The sequence below is a fragment of the Ranitomeya imitator genome, chromosome 4 (genome assembly GCF_032444005.1).
Source record: "Ranitomeya imitator isolate aRanImi1 chromosome 4, aRanImi1.pri, whole genome shotgun sequence".
In the NCBI taxonomy this organism is placed as follows: Eukaryota; Metazoa; Chordata; class Amphibia; order Anura; family Dendrobatidae; genus Ranitomeya; species Ranitomeya imitator.
The window spans coordinates 549260810-549283380 of record NC_091285.1 but is presented as its reverse complement, the minus strand read 5'-3'; the positions used below and the strand labels follow the sequence as shown (position 1 = coordinate 549283380).

The following is a 22571-nucleotide window of genomic DNA, read 5'->3' as shown; positions in this document are numbered from 1 at the left end:
TTGCGCGGTGTGTGGCGTGGTTCCGTGCTTGCGCGGTGTGTGGCGTGGGTCCGTGCTTGCGCAGTGTGTGGCGTGGGTCCTTGCTTGCGTGGTGTGTAGTGCACCTGAAACATCAAACTGCGTTGGCAGCGATTTCCGTGACTGAACGAAAATGAAGCACACCCCTGTGTCTAAATGAGCAGGTACGATGTAACTTTATAAAATGCTTTTTGAACATGATTATAGCGCCTTTTTTTAATTAAAAAAACGTGTTAGTGATGCACATTTCATCATGAACAACGTATTGGAGACTGTTTAGATGCTAAAAATGACATGACAGGTTCCCTGTAAGTGCCGGCTGTGAATGAATCTACATCTTTAGTTTTGCCCACAAATACTTACTGAACGATTTCCATTACCTAATGATATATTTAGATAATATTGCAGGATGCAGGGTCCCTGGAGCTCAGTGAATATAAAAAAACCTACTGTTTGTTTCCTACCCGTTCCTATCTTACATGAGACATGCTTTACACAAACATTTCCTTCCTGCATCACTGCTTTATATTATTAGCACAACTTTCCACGTTGTTCTAGAAATTGTCAATTTACATTTATTGTGGTAATGGAGGCTAATTACATCCTAAAATGTGATCGTATAAATGAGGCTACATGTTTACCCTTGCAGGCTATACATGTTTATTGGCCATTTGTACAAAAGAGAAAAAATCTGACTCATCGATATATAAAGTGCAGAATCCTTGTGTTGCTTATTCCCATCATTAAATGTTATGGTCTATCACCGAGATCTGACTGACGGATCAGACTTCTGTCCATGTAGAGAACAAAAGTTTGTCTTTTCTCCTGCCTAGCCTGCTCCACGTTGCTCACAGGGAATATGATGGTCTTAATTTCCTATCAAATTTTTTCCTACAGCTATTCTTCCCGGCTGCCTTATACAGGTGCGTCTCACAAAATTAGAATATCATCAAAAAAGTTAATTTATTTCAGTTCTTCAATTCAAAACGTGATTCTCCTATATTAGTCATTACAAACAGAGTGATCTATTTCAAGTGTTTATTTCTGTTAATGTTGATGATTATGGCTTACAGCCAATGAAAACTCAAGTCCTTATCTCAGTAAATTAGAATACTTTATAACACCAGCTTGAAAAAATGATTTTAAAATCAGAAATCTTGGCCTACTGAAATGTATGTTCAGTAAATGCACTCAATACTTGGTCAGGGCTCCTTCTGCATCAATTACTGCATCAATGCGGTGTGGCATGGAGGCAATCAGCCTGTGGCACTGCTGAGGTGTTATGGAAGCCCAGGTTGCTTTGATAGCAGCATTTAGCTCCTCTGCATTGTTGGATCTGGTGTCTCTCATCTTCCTCTTGACAATATCAAATAGATTCTCTATGGGATTAAGGTCAGGTGAGTTTGCAGGCCAATCAAGCACAGTGATACTGTTGTTTATAACCCAGTTATTGGCACTTTTGGCAGTGTGCCAAGTCCTGCTGGAGAATGAAACTTCCAACTCCAAAAAGCTTGTTGGCCGAGGGAAGCATGAATTGCTCTAAAATTTCCTGGTAGATGGCCGCGCTGACTTTGGTCTTGATAAAATACAGTGGACCTACACCGGCAGATGACAAAGCTCCCCAAACCATCACGGATTGTGGAAACTTCACACTAGACCTCAAGCAGCTTGGATTGTCTGTCTCTCCTTTCTTCCTCCAGACTCTGGGACATTGATTTCCAAGGTCTAGTGTGAAGTATCCACAATCAGTGATGGTTTCGGGAGCCATGTAATCTGCTGGTAGGTCCACTGTGTTTTATCAAGACCAAAGTCAGCGCAGCCGTCTACCAGGAAACATTAGAGCACTTCATGCTTGCCTCTGCCGACAAGCTTATTGGAGATGGAAATTTCATTCTCCAGCAGGACTTAACACCTGTCCACACTGCCAAAAATACCAATACCTGGTTTATAAACAACAGCATCACTGTGATTGATTGGCCATCAAACTTGCCTGACCTTAACCCCATAGACAAGATGAGAGACACCAGACCCAACAATGCAGACGGGCTGAAGGTTGCTATCAAAGCAACTTGGGCTTCCATAACACCTCAGCAGTGCCACAGGCTGATCGCCTCCATGCCACGCCACATTGATGTAGTAATTGATGCCAAAGGAGTCCCAACCAAGTATTGAGTGCATTTACTGAACATACATTTCAGTAGGCCAACATTTTGGATTTTAAAATCATTTTTTCAACCTGGTGTTATAAAGTATTCTAATTGACTGAGATAAGGACTTTTGGGTTTTCATTTGCTGTAAGCCATACTCATCAACATTAACAAAAATAAACATTTGAAATAGATCACTCTGTTTGTAATGACTCTATGTAATATGAGTTTCACTTTTCGAATTGAAGAACTGAAATAAATTAACTTTTTGATTATCTAATATTGTGAGAAGCACCTGTACATGTGTAAGCTCAGTTCAGCTGGTCATGCATGTGATTTTCCAAGGGGGATGGAGGAAACAAAAGCCAGACTCCTCAGACTATATCGGTGGAGAGTTGGGAGGTCCTCATACATATGAGAAAGGTAGTTGCATTGAAATCTCCAACTTTGGCCATCATTGCTCTGCAGTGTATGGACTCCTTTACTATTGACGCAGTTTGTGCGTAAGCTGTGATGCCATATACCGTATGTTTTCTCGTCTTTGTAGGTTTATTGCAGACACTTATATTGCCTATTTTCTATTTTCAGAATGTGGCTTGACTGTACATAGAGGCTGCAGAGATATTGTGGATTCCTGTGCAAAGATCAAGGTAGGTTTCATGGTCTGTGTACAGTACTTTTATTCTGTCTGATCTGCTAGAAAAAATGCCTAGACCTGAATGAGGATTACAAACTGTAACTACCTGAATGATGGTGATCTGATACCAAGGCCTAGATCAGATTGTAACTACCTGAGTGATGGTGGTGATACCAAGGCCTAGATCAGACTGTAGCTACCTGAGTGATGGTGATGTGATGCCAAGGCCCAGATCAGACTGTAACTACCTGATTGATGGTAATCTATACCAAGGCCTAGATCAGACGGTAACTACCTGAATGATGGTGATGTGATACCAAGGCCAAGATAAGACTGTAACTACCTGAGTGATGGTGATGTGATACAAGGCCCAGATCAGACTGTAACTACCTGAGTGATGGTGATCTGATACCGAGTCCCAGATCAGACTGTTACTACCTGAGTGATGGTGGTGATACCAAGGCCCAGATCAGTCTGTAACTACCTGAGTGATGGTGATGTTATACCAAGGCCTAGATCAGACTGTAACTACGTGAGTGATGGTGGTGATAAAAATGTCTGGGTGAAATGGTGGATGAGGAAAAAGCCAATATGCTAAATGACTTTTTTTCATCAGTATTTACAAAATAAAATCCCATGGCAGACAACATGATCAGTGATAACAAAAATTCCCCATTAAATGTCACCTGCTTAACCCACCAGGAAGTGCGGCGTCGTCTAAAAATCACTAAAATTGACAAATCTGCGGGCCCGGATGGGATACACCCGCGAGTACTGCAGGAATTAAGTACAGTCATTGATAGACCATTATTTTTAATCTTTAGAGACTCCATAATAACAGGGTCTGTACCACAGGACTGGCGTATAGCAAATGTGGTGCCAATATTCAAAAAGGACAAAAACTGAACTCTGTAATTATAGGCCAGTAAGCTTAACCTCTACTGTGGGTAAAATCCTGGAGGGCATTCTAAGGGATGCTATACTGGAGTATCTGAAGAGGAATAACCTCATGACCCAGTATCAGCACGGGTTTACTAGGGACCGTTCATGTCAGACTAATTTGATCAGTTTCTATGAAGAGGTAAGTTCCGGATTGGACCAAGGGAACCCAGTGGATGTAGTGTATATGGACTTTTCAAAAGCTTTTGATACGGTGCCACACAAAAGGTTGATACATAAAATGAGAATAATGGGGATAGGGGAAAATATGTGTAAGTGGGTTGAGAGCTGGCTCAGGGATAGGGAACAAAGGGTGGTTATTAATGGAGCACACTCGGACTGGGTAGCGGTTAGCAGTGGGGTACCACAGGGGTCAGTATTGGGCCCTCTTCTTTTTAACATATTTATTAATGACCTTGTAGGGGGCATTCAGAGCAGAATTTCAATATTTGCAGATGACACTAAACTCTGCAGGGTAATCAATACAGGGGAGGACAATTTTATATTACAGGATGATTTATATAAACTAGAAGCTTGGGCTGATAAATGGCAAATGAGCTTTAATGGGGATAAATGTAAGGTCATGCACTTGGGTAGAAGTAATAAGATGTATAACTAATTCTAAATCTCTGGGCAAAACCATCAATGAAAAAGACCTGGGTGTATGGGTGGATGACAAACTCATATTCAGTGGCCAGTGTCAGGCAGCTGCTACAAAGGCAAATAAAATAATGGGATGCATTAAAAGAGGCATAGATGCTCATGAGGAGAACATAATTTTACCTCTATACAAGTCACTAGTTCGACCACACTTAGAATACTGTGCACAGTTCTGGTCTCCGGTGTATAAGAAAGGCATAGCTGAACTGGAGCGAGTGCAGAGAAGAGCGACCAAGGTTATTAGAGGACTGGGGATCTGCAATACCAAGATAGGTTATTACACTTGGGGCTATTTAGTTTGGAAAAACGAAGACTAAGGGGTGATCTTATTTTAACCCCTTCAAGTCGCGGACCTTTTTCATTTTTGCGTTTTCGTTTTTCACTTCCCTCCTTCCCTGAGCCATAACTTTTTTTTTATTTTTCCGTCAATATGGTCATGTGAGGGCTTATTTTTTGCGGGACAAGTTGTACTTTTGAACGACACCTTTGGTTTTACCATGTCTTTTACTAGAAAACGGGAAAAAAATTCCAAGTGCGGTGAAATTGCAAAAAAAGTGCAATCCCACACTTGTTTTTTGTTTGGCTTTTTTGCTAGGTTCACTAAATGCTTAAACTAACCTGTCATTATGATTCATTATGTCATTATGATTCTCTAGGTCAGTACGAGTTCATAGACACCTAACATGACTAGGTTATTTTTTATCTAAGTGGTGAAAAAAAATTCCAAACTTTGTAAAAAAAAAAAAAAAAAAAAAAAAGTGCCATTTTCCGATACCCGTAGCGTCTCCATTTTTCGGATCTGGGGTCGGGTGAGGGCTTATTTTTTGCGTGCCGAGCTGATGTTTTTAATGATACCATTTTTGCGCAGATACGTTCTTTTGATCACCCGTTATTGCATTTTAATGCAATGTCGCGGCGACCAAAAAACGTAATTCTGGCGTTTCGGATTTTTTTCTCGCTACGCCGTTTAGCGATCAGGTTAATGCTTTTTTTTAATTGATAGATTGGGCGATTCTGAACACGGCGATACCAAATACGTGTAGGTTTTTTTTTATTTATTGTTTTATTTAGGATGGGGCGAAAGGGGGGTGATTTAAACTTTTATATTTTTTATATTTTTTTCATATTTTTAAAAACATTTTTTTTTACTTGTGCCATGCTTCAATAGCCTCCATGGGAGGCTAGAAGCTGGCATAGCCTGATCGGCTCTGCTACATAGCAGCGATCTGATGATCTATGTAGCAGAAATGCAGGTGTGCTGTGAGCGCCGACCACAGGGGGGCGCTCACAGCAGACCTGCATCAGTAACCATAGAGGTCTCAAGGACCTCTATGGTTACCTTCCTGATGCATCGCCGACCCCCGATCATGTGACCGGTGTCGGCGATGACGTCATATCCGGCACCCGGCCGGATGCGGTAGTTAAATGCCGCTTTCTGTGTTTGACAGCGGCATTTAACAGGTTAATAGCGGCGGGTGAATAGCGATTTCACCCGCCGCTATTGCGCGCACATGTCAGCTGTACAAAACAGCTGACATGTCGCGACTTTGATGTGGGCTCACCGCCGGAGCCCACATCAAAGGGGGATTCACGGCATGCACAGTACTAGTACGGCGCATGTCGTGAAGGGGTTAATGTATAAATATATGAGGGGAAAGTATAAAGACCTTTCTGATGATCTTTTTAATCATAGACCTGAAACCGGGACAAGGGGGCATCCTCTACGTCTGGAGGAAAAAAGGTTTAAGCATAATAACAGACGCGGATTCTTTACTGTAAGAGCAGTGAGACTATGGAGCTCTCTGCCATATGATGTTGTAATGAGTGATTCATTACTTAAATTTAAGAGGGGACTGGATACCTTTCTGGAAAAGTATAATGTTACACGGTATATATAGTAGATTCCTTGATAGGGCGTTGATCCAGGGAACCAGTCTGATTGCTGTATGTGGAGTCGGGAAGGATTTTTTTTCCCCAAGGTGGAGCTTACTCTTTGCCACATGGGTTTTTTTTTTGTCTTCCTCTGGATCAACATGTTAGGGCATGTTAGGTTAGGCTATGGGTGGAACTAGATGGACTTAACGTCTTCCTTCAACCTTAATAACTATGTAACTATGTATACCAAGGCCCAGATCAGACTGTAACTACCTGAGTGATGGTTATGATACCAAGGCCCAGATCAGACTGTAACTACCTGAGTGATGGTGATGTGATACCAAGGCCCAGATCAGACTGTAACTACCTGATTGATGGTGATGTGATACCAAGGCCCAGATCAGACTGTAACTACCTGAGTGATGGTGGTGATACCAAGGCCCAGATCAGACTGTAACTACCTAAGTGATGGTGATGTGATACCAAGGCCCAGATCAGACTGTAACTACCTGAGTGATGGTGATGTGATACCAAGGCCCAGATCAGACTGTAACTACCTGATTGATGGTGATGTGATACCAAGGCCCAGATCAGACTGTAACTACCTGAGTGATAGAGGTGATACCAAGGCCCAGATCAGTCTGTAACTAGCTGAGTGACGGTGGTGATACCAAGGCCCAGATCAGACTGTAACTACCTGAGTGACGGTGGTGATACCAAGGCCCAGATCAGACTGTAACTACCTGAGTGATGGTGATGTTATACCAAGGCCCAGATCAGACTGTAACTACCTGAGTGACGGTGGTGATACCAAGGCCCTAATCACACAGTTATTGCCATCACCTATACATCAGTTTAGATTGGATTGAGTGGTTTCAGGATTTGTCTGTAATTAGTACAATAGGCTGCAGTATCCAGAAACAATGCCAGTTGTATCCATGGACTGACCCTGGTATTGTAGCTGAGAAAAAAAGCCAAAATATAATTGAGAGCAGGAAAAGAAACCTGTATCACAAAAAAAGCTTCCGGAAGTGAATTATCAAGGCAGAACCGAGATATAAATGACATTTGACAAACATGTCTTAAAGGTGTTCTATTGATCATGCTTCAAAGTTGGAGGTAATACTTTACAAAGACCCTGGTATTTATTGTACATGGCTTCTCCGCTACATGATGAGAACAAAAATATATATCCATTGTCTTCATAGCCACATATTATCCATCCTATTAATTAAACTGAAGGGTTGACTCCTTCTCCTGTGAATCGTACGGAGGATGTATACGGCCGTCATAGTATTATTACTAACAGAAAATGTCTTTCCTTACAGGAAGAAAAGGTTTTACAATCACAGGGTGCAGTCACTCAGACCGTAGTCATGAGAAATAAAGGTGAGCAGTGCCTAAACATATAAATGTCCTTGTAACTTAGCAAGGGCGTGATTAATTTTTGTTCATGTGTATATATTTGTATTCAGAAAACTGCTATTATGTTCCATGTGCTTTAATATAAGCTCAATGTACTGGAAAATGTGAGTTTTGGTTTCTTAGGATTTAAAAAAAAAAAAGTTTGCTGAAAAACTGTGCCCTTCTTGTCTGCAGAGCAGATCAGAGCCATTTAGGTAAAGGAAACTTGGCTGCGGTACCAGACACAGTCCATAGACAAGACTGATGATCCACATTTATTAAGAAATTAACACCAGTTTTTGGTGTTAATTGAACTACAAAAAGCTGGAATATTGGTCATAGATTAAATGGAAGCTGACAGTGATACATGTTGCCTGCTCCACGGGCGGCACCTATCAGACACTGCTGTATGATCCCAGCCGGGTATGGTTAATTCCAAAACAAAGCAAGGTTTCAGAGAGAGCCATATTTTAAAGGCCGCTGGGGACTGAGCTGTACAAGAGACTCATCGGGCAGGCGGGTGCCCAGTGGCTTCTCCGTGCCCGCTGCTAATGACTGACAGGTCTTTTCCTGAGTGTCTGTAATGGGAGGGACCTGACAATCCAGGGCAGAGGGTGGGGAGAAGCTGCCGGGGATCCGATGAGTCTTCTGTGTGGCTCGATCCCCAGCAGATTTTACAGTATGGTATTCTATGAAACTCCACATTATGTTAGAGATAAACATATATGGCATAAATCATACAGTCGGTGTCTGGCACATGCTGCCCATGGATCAGACAGCATGTATCAGATGTCCCTTGAGGGGCATCTCTGAGCACAAAATATTGATCTATTCATAGGATCGGAGGGCGTCTGACAATCGTTACCCCAAACAATCAGCTGTTATTCGCCCCAGCAACCTCTGGGTGCACAGCTTTGCTCTATTTACTGTGTAGCAGGCGCTGCCGAGTATTGCGTGACAGGAGCCCACACAACCCACTTATTTTGGACGGAGCGTGGGCAACAGCTTTTATATATAGCTTTATTAACCTTGAAAATAGTGCATTTTTTTGCATAAATCTTCATACTCTTTTACGATGTGAAGATTTGATTTTCTGACTTTGCCCTAATCTACTTTTAACTTTCTAATTCCAGACCAGTTCCTTAAAAGTAAATGTTGCTATCTACATTGGTTGTATAAGATTGCTTCCTCTTGTGTCACTTTTATGCCTTGGAAACCTTTTTGTTCGTGCTTTGAGCATCTAAGACCAGTCCAAAATTTCTTATTGTCGGTTTTAAGAAAAGCTGTAAATATGTTGCTCATTCACTGCTCCTTTAAAAGTTGTGCAATTTGTGCCAAAAACTGTGGTGACCTGATTAATACATTTGAGTAATTGAATAGCAAACAAATTAATATTTCTTAGGCTCCCTACCAAAGGAGCGGCCTCGCTCAGCAATTGTGGCAGTAGATGAAAAGTCCTTGATGACGCTTGGCTTCAATGCCAGAAGACCGCAGACGACGTTATCTATATCCAAAAGTATCTCTACACAAAACATTTCAGGGTATGAAGTTTATATTTTGCTTCTTAAATCCAATCCAAGGAAAAGCCACAATGACTATTAGAAGTTTTTTTTTCTGTTATCATTAGAGTAAATTCTTTAAAACATTATTTCATAACAGATATAAGGAGCATTTCTTTATATAGAAGAACCCATGAAGGAAAACTCAAGCCATATGTGGCCACTCCATGTGCCATGACCGTTTACACTGAAAGTCTTTGTAATCCTCCTTTTGCAGGCTGGGACGTGATGACAATCTTCTGGGCAGCTTCAGAACGTTGTCGCAATCGACGGACTCTTTGCACAAAGCCTGTAAGGTTAATGAGTCCACGGAATCTCTGAGCGATGAAGGTAATAGACTTGTGTTGTAAATTAACAGTACAATCGGTCTTAAATTTTAGGTAAATGTTTCTTTATGTTCTAGCAAATTACAAGCATATGATTCTAGGTTTACTAATTGTAAGCCTGCAGATTTTCCATTCATTTTAACCTCCTGCTGTACATTTAGAGGGGTTATTCCTAAAGTATCAGTAGGATTTTTATGACTGACGACGTGTACATTTGTGCCAATAGAACTCATATTTTTAAATGTACTTTTTTGCACATACTGACCCCTAAAGCATACCCCTCCAGGCTCTTTATACCATCCAATTCCCATTGGATCTGTCTTGCTTTAGCTCCACTGATCCTAGTCGATTATACAGGGTGCAAACTCTCTCAACCGGCTTACTGCCTGCATAGTTCTGCTCTACCGTCACATGTGCCGCAATATGCTCTATTCTCTGCACTGTATGGTCTTGTACAGCAGTCTGTCTGCCTGATTTTATCTTCTGCCATGTACATTAATATAGCTGCTAATGTATTTTTTACATAAATACTCTGTTTCCTACACTCATCCACAATGGAGATTCTAATAACTAGGCCCAGAAGAACAGATCTGTGTTTGATGCCTTCAGCAAGACAGCCGAGTGATGTGAAACTGCAAATGCCGCTTGATTGAGAACTATCTTCTGCTACATGCATCAACAGAGTGGCATTTGCAGTTTTACATCTCTCAGGTAACATAGTAACATAGTTAGTAAGGCCGAAAAAATACATTTGTCCATCCAGTTCAGCCTATATTCCATCATAATAAATCCCCAGATCTACGTCCTTCTACAGAACCTAATAATTGTATGATACAATATTGTTCTGCTCCAGGAAGACATCCAGGCCTCTCTTGAACCCTTCGACTGAGTTCGCCATCACCACCTCCTCAGGCAAGCAATTCCAGATTCTCACTGCCCTAACAGTAAAGAATCCTCTTCTATGTTGGTGGAAAAACCTTCTCTCCTCCAGACGCAAAGAATGCCCCCTTGTGCCCGTCACCTTCCTTGGTATAAACAGATCCTCAGCGAGATATTTGTATTGTCCCCTTATATACTTATACATGGTTATTAGATCGCCTCTCAGTCGTCTTTTTTTCTAGACTAAATAATCCTAATTTCGCTAATCTATCTGGGTATTGTAGTTCTCCCATCCCCTTTATTAATTTTGTTGCCCTCCTTTGTACTCTCTCTAGTTCCATTATATCCTTCCTGAGCACCGGTGCCCAAAACTGGACACAGTACTCCATGTGTGGTCTAACTAGGGATTTGTACAGAGGCAGTATAATGCTCTCATCATGTCTCTGCTGATGGTATCAAATACAGCTTAACTTTGTTGAACCCTAGTTATTACAAGTTCCTTTGTGAAAACCGGCAAGCCGAGCAGTGATGTAAAAACACACAGGCAGCAGATAAACATAGATAGCAGCAGATAAAACCAGGATGGCCGAGTGCGTACAGGAGCTTAGAGTGCATAGAAAAATAGTGAATTCTACACTTCCATTCACTCAATGATGTTCCAAATATCTGTGGTGATGCATGTGAGTGATCATCTCAGAGTGGTGAGGCTAGTCATGGCACACACGAGAGAGAGGGATGGTTCTGCAACACTAATTAGAAGCAGGGTACTGCTGGGAAATATAATTTTAGCAGTGTAATAGACCCGCCAATACAGCTATGTGAAGCTAGATGCACAAATAGGGCGGTAAAGATGAAGAAAGACATAAAGGCACAAGAAACATTACATTGGCCTTAGTCTATATGATAAATAAAATATACATTTACTGTGCATTGAGAACAATAATGTGATTGTGGGACTAGCCCTGTAAATAGATGGACAGATTCTCCTTTTTCCTTCTGCTGTTGTGAATAATTTCCTTTGGAGTTATAACATAATAGTGGACAATATCTTTGCCCCTAGGTACTGATCTGTACGAGGGGCAGCTCTTAGGAGAGTTTGAGATAGATTCAAGACAACTGGAGAAAGCCTCTTGGAGTGAAGCAGTGGACGGCGTGTTTCTTATGCAACAAATGAAAGAAGTTGTTAAACGTCAGGATGTTATTTATGGTGAGAAGTAATAGATTTTGTTATTTGTGTTCATGTGCAGTGCACAGTTACTATATAGGTGCAGTATAGTCATGTACTGCCTTGTGGGAACAAATAACCTCTTGTGAAAAAATATAAAATCTTCAAAACGGCATGTGTGACTTCATCCTCAAGATTGCCTTGTGTTACTTCAGAAGGGTTATTGATATTCTATTAAAAAAAAAAAACAATTGTGGAGATCAGTATTTTTGGTTCTGTCTATAGAACGTGGACAGACCTCTGTAAGGGGGAGGAGGGGATTACAGCAAATGCTTTAAATGGGTTTTCCCAGAACAGAGAAAAAATAAAATATAGTTATAATAAATTCCTGTAATTAATTTAATTTGTCTGGGGAGGTTAATACTTTGTTAAAATGATCATGATCTTGTTATACTGACAGAAACGTCCTAGAATATTAATAGGACAGGTGTCTGTGAGCATGTATAGAGTAAGAAGCAGCACTCCTGTAACCTAGAGACTACTTATCCCATGTGCTGTCTGTCACAGCAGCTGCTCAGTAGTCAGAAAGATAGTGTGAGCAGCCTCTTTTTACCTCATCAACCCTGTTATTTTCAGTATCAGATCAGACAGACAAGGTGGGCAGCCTCTTCTTATCTCATCACTCCTGGTATCTCTAGTATTAGATCAGAATGGCAGGGTGAAAACAGTCTGAGCAAACTTTTCTTCAGTATTCCTGGTATCTCCAGTATTAGATCAGACCAACATGGTGGACAGCAGTGTGAGCAGCCTCTTCTTACATCAGCACTCCTGGTATATCCAATATTCTATCAGACCAACATGGTGGACAGCAGTGTGAGCAGCCTCTTCTTGCCTCAGCACTCCTTGTATCTCCAGTATTAGATCAGAATGACAGGGTGGACAACAGTGTGAGCAGCCTCTTCTTACCTCAGCACTCCTGGTATCTCCAGTATTAGATCAGAATGACAGGTTGGACAACAGTGTGAGCAGCCTCTTCTTACCTCAGCACTCGTGGTATCTCAGTATTAGATCAAATGACAGGGTGGACAGCAGTGTGAGCAGCCTCTACTTACCTCAGCACTCCTGGTATCTCCAGTATTCGATCAGAATGACAGGGTGGACAGCAGTGTGAGCAGCCTCTTCTTACCTCAGCACTTCTGGTATCTTCAGTATTAGCTCAGATAGACAAGATGGACAGCAGTGTGAACAGCCTCTAGTTACATCAGCACCCCCGGTAGCTTCAGAATTAGATCAGAAAGATAAGGTGGACAGCAGTGTAAGCAGCCTCCTCTTACTTCAGCACCCCTGGTATCTCCAGTATAAGATCAGAATGACAAGGTGGACAGCAGTGTGAGCAGCCTCTTCTTACCTCAGCACTCCTGGTATATTCAGTATTAGCTCAGATAGACAAGATGGACAGCAGTGTGAACAGCCTCTAGTTACATCAGCTCCCCTGGTAGCTTCAGAATTAGATCAGAAAGATAAGGTGGACAGCAGTGTAAGCAGCCTCTTACTTCAGCACCCCTGGTATCTCCAGTATAAGATCAGAATGACAAGGTGGACAGCAGTGTGAGCAGCCTCTTCTTACCTCAGCACTCCTGGTATCTCCAGTATTAGATCAGAATGACAGGGTGGACAGCAGTGTGAGCAGCCTTTTCTTACTTCAGTTTTCCTGGTATCTTCAGTATTAGCTCAGATAGACAAGATGGACAGCAGTGTGAACAGCCTCTAGTTACATCAGCACCCCGGGTAGCTTCAGAATTAGATCAGAAAGACAAGGTGGACAGTAGTGTAAGCAGCCTCTTCTTACTTCAGCACCCCTGGTATCTCCAGTATCTGATAGACAGGACTGACAGCAGTGATGGCAGCCTCTCCTTACCTCAGCATACCTGCTATTTCCAATACTGGATCTGAAGAACTAGAAGAGCATATGCTCATATGCTCTTGTCCATATATTCTACAACAGGTTTTTATCCATGTAATAAGATGGTGACCATTTCAGTGTATTATTGTGAATACCTCACTTGACCAAACTATCATGTTTTGCTAATTAAGGGTATTTAGGAATTTATTATTGCATTATGTTATTTGTTAATTGCATTCTATATTACCTTAGTATCTTGGTATTATTCTTACAATGCTCTCTACATTTGAATTTTGTAAGTAGACCTTTCTATAGGCGGTAGGGATATTTTGTCTTTGTAGCAGAGTCATGTAATGTCTTAAGTGACTTTTTATGGAGACTGTACTCCCATTGTTACATACCATAATGTCTATTTTAGCAGCATTATGTCAGTCATCTGTAAGCAGATTTGCTTTAATCTCTCCTATACTACAAGGCCCTCAAGATGTTATTTGCCTAAAGTTCTTTCACATTTTTTTTAAATCTCGTCTCTCCAATGGCTTGTCTCTTCATACCATGTTGTTCCCTGTGTGTGTAAGCGGTGTGAATGAGAACTTCCTTACGTGCCGGTAATGGTCTGATCTTTATTCACAGAGCTAATGCAGACTGAAATGCACCATTTCCTCAGACTGAAGATCATGAGTGACATCTACTGCCAGGGAATGTTGTCCGAGCTACAGTATGAGCAGCAGGTCATCGAGAAGATCTTTCCATGCATGGACGAGCTGCTGAATATCCACTCTCAGTTCTTCCAGCGAATGCTGGATAGGAAAAAGGAATCGATTGTTGCGAAAAGTGAGAAGAATTATGTCATCAGGAGGATTGGAGATATTTGCACACACCAGGTAACGTGTTCATGTTGTACTTTGTGCATGTGAAGGCTTCATTAACTCCTAAACGTACGGAAGCTCGTTATATTCTTGGGTATGAGTGCTGTATAATGCTCAGTATTCCCTTGGGGATGTAATGAACACTGTGCTTTTATGTGTTGTGTAGCCCTGTGTGTCATTTTTTGTTATAACCAGTAATACTTGATCTGCAATGACCAATGTAAAAGGCTTAATACTGGGCTGACTGGTAGCCAATGGTAATGCCTATAAATATGAACCCAGGGCTTTACATCTTCCAGAACCCGGGACTGGTTACAACCATCTTCTGTAATGAATGTAAATTCTTAATTCTCCCAGAAAATATTGACACTTAATATGTGGTACCCCTTCTATTAGTACCTGTCACTTAGGATATTACCTAGTTAAGGTTTTCCAGATAACGCCATTGCCTTTAAATATGTATAAATTAGCTGTTAATATTCATTTTATACTTATTTATTGAAATTTACTATTCTGTGTATACTTTCATTGCTAGAAGTTTAGAGACTGTGTTTTCAAAAACTCTGCTGCTTAAGTGTTATAGATCCTTTAGTTTCTATTGTTCCTGCAGCACCATAAGAAGCATTTCATCGGTTTTTAAACTTTTGACAAATACATTGTTTATGCAGAGACTCAATATGTACAGAGTTGTAAATTATGTTTCAAGGCTTCTGCAATTTGCCCTGGCATGTGAATATCAGCCTCTGGGATGGGGGCCAACGTTTTTGTTTGGGTAGGAGGAATTACCCTTTAACTCCGAAAGCCGAGCCTAGACTGGGTCTGTAGTGGTCCACATCCTCTAAGTATAATCTAGAATGTTCTCATTCAATTACTGTAGACAAATGTTTTTGAAATGGTGAGAAATTCAAGCATAAAGTTTACTCGAAAGTTTTCGTACTCACCATTTATATATGCAAATAATTTCCCAGAGGAGCATGCATGGCCTATAAGCCTCCTCACATTGGCATGCCAGGCCTGGAATGTCTCTCTCCACAAGGAAAAAAGTTACCTCTTAGACTACATTCATATTGTAATTTAGTTTTATTTATTTAATAGTGGAAGACCTAACATTTTTAATTTTTATCGTCTTTCTATATTTTCTGATGTCTCTTTTCAGTTTTCCGGAGAAAATGCAGAGCGCATGATTAAAACTTATGGTAAATTCTGTGGCCACCACAAGGAAGCGTTGGACTATTTTAAGGATCTACTATCTAAAGACAAAAGGTTTCAGGCTTTTGTAAAGGTATAGAAAATATATTCTATTTTAACAGTTTAAAGGGGAACCAATCTCCTTAGAATAAATCACTATTTACCTACATATATGGTGCTAATCTGCATGTAAATAGGGATTAAATCAAGTTAGACAGTGCAAGTGCAAGAGCAGCCACAGGGAGAAAATGAAGTTATATTCTCCCTGCAGCCGCTAGCTTCCTGTCTCCAGAGAGAAAATGAGGTTATATTCTCACTGCAGCCGCTAGTTTCCTTTCTACAGAGAGAAAATTACGTTATATTCTCCCTGCAGCAGCTAGCTTCCAGTCTACAGAGAGAAAATAAAGTTATATTTTCCCCCTGCAGCCACCAGCTTCCAGTCTACAGAGAGAAAATGAAGTTATATTTTTCCCCCTGCAGCCACCAGCTTCCAGGCTATGGGCCGCTGGAGGGGACTGGTAACATTGACCGCTCATTATGCAGTGAGCACGCTTTAATCCCTTGCCCCCTAAGTGACAGCCTACTCAACAGTATATGCCTGCAGAGCTGATCGTCAGTATAGGTTCAGGGGGAGAGGTTACATCACACACTCTATTTTGCAGTAACTGTAACAGCTCCCTGAAGACTGGAAGAATATAACCTCATTTTCTCCCTGCAGCCGCACTTTCAGTTAACCATCCTCGTGTGATTTAAATGCTATTTACCTGCAGATCACCATTGTCCCTATAGGTAAATAGTTATTTGCAGTGACAGGTTCCCTTTAACGTGCAGCTTGTTATCCAATATTCCTGGGTCACTCTAAATGTTTGTGTCTGTTCCAGAAAAAAAGTAGCAGTCCCCTAGTGAGGCGAATGGGGATTCCAGAATGCCTGTTATTGGTTACACAGAGGATTACCAAGTATCCAATTATTTTGGAGAGAATACTTCACTATACAGATGGTAAGGTCATCATTCATGCATTTGATTGCAGTGATATAATCACTACATGGTCATTTCACTGAGAAGTTCTGTCAGCCTTAAAAGGATTGTCCTCTTTCAGTTAAGCTTCGTCCCTGGGCGCTGTTTGATATAAAAAGACACTGCTGCACTCACTGCTCCGGAGATCCTCCTCTGCTGCTCCCGTGTTCTGGAACTGGCTGCACCACTGACGCCATGTTGACAGCACTGCAGGCAATCGGTGAGCTTCAGCATTTATACTGGCAAAGCTGCTGAGCTCACTGAGTGCCGATGCCGGACACCGAGAGCAGTGAAGTCGTGGACTCGAGAATAAGTATGGCTCGTTTTCTGTACCGAATAGCACCTGGTGATGAAGATTATCTGAAAGGGAACAACCCCATAAATCCATCACTCACTAACATCAGCATTTCTCAGACTTAATTGGAGTGCAAGCAGACTTTTGTCACTGCTGGATGGCAAATATTCCAGACTTTCGCCTTTGTTACTTTTGCTGTCCTTTTTTTTTTTATATGGATTATTTGCTGTGGCCATGATATGCATTCACTTTAATGGAGCTGTAGAAACATCCATTAGTAGTGTGCCCATATGGTTACAATCTAGGTGGGAGATTACAAGAATACAGGTAAAGTGATCAGCCCACGTGATCGTTACCAGATTATCACGGGTGCACGAGTGAGAAATTCGAGTCTCCTAGGCCCCATATTTTGCAGCTATTAGAGCCACAAAACATGCTGAGATTGCCTGACAAACACTTGCATGATTTGTGGCTAACAGACGCAAAACATGTGGACGCGGGGCCTCGAACGTGTCATTCAAGTACCCGCAATACTCGGAGCATACGCGAGCACCCTAGGCAAAGTCAAGTAACAAGCACTTGTGCTCATCACTACTGTTAAAGGCAAATTTTATTGATTGAACTTAACTCATACATTGGAAGTATAGAAAACTAGTCCTCCCAGATATTATATTGTTTCTCCTACATAAAGCTGAAAAATAAAATGAAATCAAACTACAGTCCCTCTAGTTTTAGGCTACAAGAAACAGTATGTGTGTCACGAGGATAAACCATTACTTGTACGTTCGTACAGTAGTTACTGTAGGAAATTTAGAACATCACTAGATTATCACGGCCCCTTCTTTATTCAGGTAATATGCGTTATGTCTTTGACAATAGCTTAAAAGGGATTTCCAGTTATACTTTGTAGCTACCTAATACCTATCAGCTTGCTTGTGTCAAGTTACTTATTTTTTTTTTAATGCCTCTCCATCTCTGCTCCTGGTCTTTATAGACAGGCTGCAGCGGTGATGTCCCAACTACAGGGCACAAGACTGCTGCAGCCAATCATTTTATGTAAGCAGTTTTTGATGGGAAACTTATCCCATTGCTTTTGTCAAATTTCCAGGTCCCCACTGGTTTCTGTATAGTGACATTAAGCAGTGATGTTTCTGCACAGACGTGTGACCACTGCTGCAAATCGTTGACTGCGGTGGTGACATCAGTGGTGTCCATAGCAGGAGCTGATTGGCTCCAGCAGTAATGTGTCCATGACATAACATCATGACTGGAGGCCAAGATGCAGAGACTAGTGGTGGACAGCGGAAGCAGGCTTATTGTATTAGCAGGGGAATCCCTAATGAGTGTTATTCATTTTCTAGCATTGTAAGTAGTAAGCTATTCAAAGGGTCTAGACCACCTCCCAAATGTTTTTTTTGTCTACCTGTGATATTTTAGAAAATGAGGTGGAACATCAGTCTGTCACCTGCGGCCTGAGCTTGGTAAAGGAAGTTCTAAATGAAGTGAACAATAAAGTAAAAAATTATGAGATGAAGAAGCGTCTCCATGAGATCTATAGTAAGACAGACAGCAAGTCTATACAGCGGATGAAGAGCGGACAGATGTTTGCCAAGGAGGATCTTAAGAGAAGGAAGTTTGTTCGTGATGGTCCTGTGTTCCTGAGGTCCAACCAAACTAGTAGATCAAAAGGTAAAACATTTTACAATGAATTGAGTAAAGTAACTGTCTATTACAGACTGATATGTAATGATACATTGTGTTATCTCTGCATGTGGCTACAGGATTAGCAAGTCAATTCTCCTTGTAATTGTCAGACTGCTGAAATGCTAGAATTCCCGTGTGGTGCTTTGGAGGACTGTCCAGTTCAGAGGCCCAGCTCTTATATACAGTGACATCTGTACAGTTAAGTTGTGAGTTAGTCATTCTCGCCCACGAGCTGTATTCTGCCAAGAACAACCAGTTCTCCCAGTCTCCACCCTGCTGGAGGAGCATTTTGTTTTCCCTGTTCCATCAACACCAACTTTACAAGGCTTGGTAACTTGGTTTTCTTGGCTATGAATTGTCTCCATCAGCTTAGACAGGGAGGGAGGAAAAACTCATAATTTCAGGCTATTTTTACTGTCCACGAAGCATATTGCTGAAAACAATCATCCTTTCCAGTTAAGTCACCAGTTGTAGGACATTGTACAGTACTAGTCTCCTTGTTGCTGCAAATTGGAACATTTATCTAATGCAGAATGTGTTAGGAAGATAAATTAGCCAAGTGTGACTATAGCACAGTAGGGCTATTCATGGCTCCGTCCACAAGGTTAGGCAAAGCAGATGATTGCAGGACTGGCAATGCTGCAGGGGCAGGAAGGTTACCGTAGGTGTGTATGATTCTACAGTAAACCTTCTTTTTTTGTGCCATGTTTCACAGAGGCTCTGGCTGTTCTGCTGTCTGATGTCTTAGTCTTCCTCCAAGAAAAGGACCAGAAATATGTCTTTGCATCATTGGTGAGTATCATTCGCATTGATGGGAAAAATAAATAAATAAATAAATAAATATACATATATAGAGAGAGAGAAAAGCCAACCAGCACTCCCAATGTGAACACATGCAAGCTGTATCATATAGATATAAAAGAACACAGCAGCACATGTACATGAATCTAGGCCATGTGAAAACACAGACAAATGTTCGATATGAATCATACGTCTCAAAAATATTTTATCATAAAAAAAATTTCAAAATTTTTTTTTCAATAAAACTTAGTTATAGATAAAATGAAGATTCTTAGCGCATAAATTGGCCAATTCATGTGTGCCCATCAACCACGGCAAGGTGATCTCCCTCTGATGGGTCCTACTCTACTGTACATGCCACTCTTGGGCCACCAGTCTACAACTTTGGACAAACATGTCACTCTGGGCTAAACCTACAATTTATGGGCAGGTAGAGTTGATTACCACCACCTGCAAGGTCAATGGGAGGGGAGTGCAAGATCAGTCTGGATGCAGCCACATCCATACACTAAACAGAGAAAAAAAAGCCAACCAGCACTCCCAATGTGAACACATGCAAGCTGCAAGCTGTATCATATACTGTATTTTTCGGACTATAAGACGCACCGGACCATAAGACGCACCCCAAATTTGGGGTGAAAATTGCAGAAAAAAAGATTTTTTATAAGATGGGGGTCCGTCTTATTGTCCGAATTTACAGTATCTTACCTGAGGGCTGGCGGTGGCAGAGCAGGGTCACAGGAGGCAAGGTGTCGGCAGAGGTGGGGTGATGCTGGGATCAGGAGGTGCTGGGATCAGGAGGTGCTGGGATCAGGAGGTGCAGTGAGAGGTATGGCATGAGAGGGGTCCCAGGCTTACCGTGCAGGCAATGCAGGCTTACCGTGGCGGCAGAGGTGCGGTGGCAGAGGAGGCGCAGTAAGCGGGGTCCCTTTCCCCGGTATGGTGATGCAGCAGCCCGGTAAGCAGCAGAGCCGGGTGAATCCTGTTGTTATCGGTGGGCGCGGCCATCTTCCTGAGGCCGCGCGTGTGCAGATGAAGCGCTCTGCTTCCCGGGACTTCAGGAAAATGGCCGCGGGAGGCCGCGCGTGCGCAGATGGAGATCGCGGCGGCCATTTTAGAATATATATATATGTGTGTGTGTGTGACGGCTGATTCTAGTTCATCAGTTTTAGTGTACATACTTTAGTGGCAGAGAGATACAGATTTGTCCTCCACTTTGATAATTATATGGTTATTTACATCTACATACATGGGTATTTTTGGATAGTTCTTGCTAAAATCTTTAGCTGTTCGTTTTTTTTTTACATGTTAGTACCATGGAGACCGACCGCTGCAGCTAGACAGGAGGACAAGTGCAGTGCTTACAAGCTCTTGCCGGGTTGCGTTACCACCTCCTAATCCTGGCTTGCGTCAATGCAGTACTTACAAGCTAGATAGCTGGATGGTCGGTCTCCTAGGCAATGAGCTGTAAACAAAAGAAAAGTGTTGATATCTCAAGAAAAGCTGTACATTTTAATAAGCAATGAATTGCAAAAGTTGCAGTCTGACAAAATCCACCCACACTTTTAGACTATTTTATACTTGGTTTGATAGACATTACACAGATTACAATGTTGCATCTAAGCTTGCCCAACTCTTAGCATTGTTCTTACTTAAAAAAAATAAGAAAAATTGGTCAAGCTGCCAACATTTACACTGGATAGTGAGCTACCAAGGTTGAAAAGTTACAAATGAGTGCACATAGCAGCCATATAAGAACATTCAGGCATTAGGCGTGGACAGAGCCAGAAATGTGGGTTGTTTTTGTCTCACTGTCTGCAGTTCCATGTTGGTCTTCAGGCCACTTTCAGGCCCGTGTTTGTCAAGTCTTCAGTAGTGTCTCAATACAATCATAATGGAGGACCACGAAGTTCAGATGTCTTGATAGCTTTTTCTTTTTTGTATGTCTTCAGGAGCAAAAATCTACAGTGATTTCTTTGAAGAATCTCATAGTGCGAGAGGTGGCACACGATGAGAAGGGACTTTTTCTGATCAGCACAGTAGGAAAAGACCCTGAACTAGTAGAAGTACTTGCGAGTACAAAAGAAGAGCGGAATAGCTGGATTGGAACCATCAAGCAAACAATGCAGACCATGTAGGTTGCTATGTCACTGCTGTAGAGAGCCCCGCTCTGTGTATTACCAGTCATTCACTATCGTGCTTTATAATCATAGGGAAAAAGATGAGGATGAAGGTGTTCAGAGTGAATCTGAGGAAGAAAAAAGGAACTGGGATGCTAAAGCCAAAGAATTAAAAGGTCAGTTTCTGCTTCATGTTTTATCTTTTTTTCTGTGCGCAGGAAACTTTACACTACTTTTTCTAACTTTCTCCAACCACATAATATGAGCCTGTGGTGCTGACTATGGCTACACTCTTCGTATTTGTCACTACTAGGGATTTTGGCCATGTGCGTATGCCGCTTTACAGTAATGTAAAGATGACGTTGCTGTGCACACGTTCTGTCCCTTGTCACTTCTTGTAACCGCGTCAGGGTTCAGAAACTGTGAAGCGGTTAAAAGAACTGTCCTGTTCATTCTTCAGGCAGCTTCATTGTGAAGCCACCCACTCTGTGTACTTAATGTGGAACAATGACCGCCAGCATTTTCCTATAGCGTTTGTTGTGGAAAGCTCCACGGTTCTACCAGTGTCCTATAGGTACCGTCACATTTAGCGACGCTGCAGCGATCTAGACAACTATGCCGATCGCTGCAGCGTTGCTGTCCAACGATGCCGAAGTCCCCGGGTAACCAGGGTAAACATCAGGTTACTAAGCGCAGGGCCGCGCTTAGTAACCCGATGTTTACCCTGGTTACCAGTGTAAATGTAAAAAAAAAAACAAACACTACATACTTACATTCCGGTGTCTGTCGCGTCCCCCGGCGTTCTGCTTCCCTGCACTGTGTAAGCGCCGGCCGTAAAGCACAGCGGTGACGTCACTGCTGTGCTCTGCTTTACGGCCGGCGCTGACACAGTGCAGGGAAGCAGAACGCCGGGGGACGCGACAGACACTGGAATGTAAGTATGTAGTGTTTGTTTTTTTTATATTTACACTGGTAACCAGGGTAAATACCCGATGTTTACCCTGGTTACCAGTGAAGACATCGCTGAATCGGCGTCACACGCGCCCATTCAGCGATGCCTGCGGG

The 22571-nt window shown here is 41.9% G+C and overlaps 1 protein-coding gene across 7 annotated transcripts in view; it reads left to right on the top strand.

Moving 5' to 3' along the window:
* AKAP13 (A-kinase anchoring protein 13) overlaps positions 1-22571 on the top strand; it is a 303165-nt gene that overhangs the window by 263714 nt on the left and 16880 nt on the right. For all 7 annotated transcript variants that reach the window (XM_069766257.1, XM_069766253.1, XM_069766256.1 and 4 more), the window contains 12 exons: positions 2754-2815; positions 7605-7665; positions 9083-9221; positions 9457-9569; positions 11505-11651; positions 14146-14396; positions 15538-15663; positions 16451-16568; positions 18319-18570; positions 19301-19377; positions 21339-21520; positions 21600-21682. In XM_069766257.1, the coding sequence (XP_069622358.1) occupies positions 2754-2815; positions 7605-7665; positions 9083-9221; positions 9457-9569; positions 11505-11651; positions 14146-14396; positions 15538-15663; positions 16451-16568; positions 18319-18570; positions 19301-19377; positions 21339-21520; positions 21600-21682 (1611 nt within the window). The remainder of the gene's footprint in view (positions 1-2753; positions 2816-7604; positions 7666-9082; positions 9222-9456; positions 9570-11504; positions 11652-14145; positions 14397-15537; positions 15664-16450; positions 16569-18318; positions 18571-19300; positions 19378-21338; positions 21521-21599; positions 21683-22571) is intronic.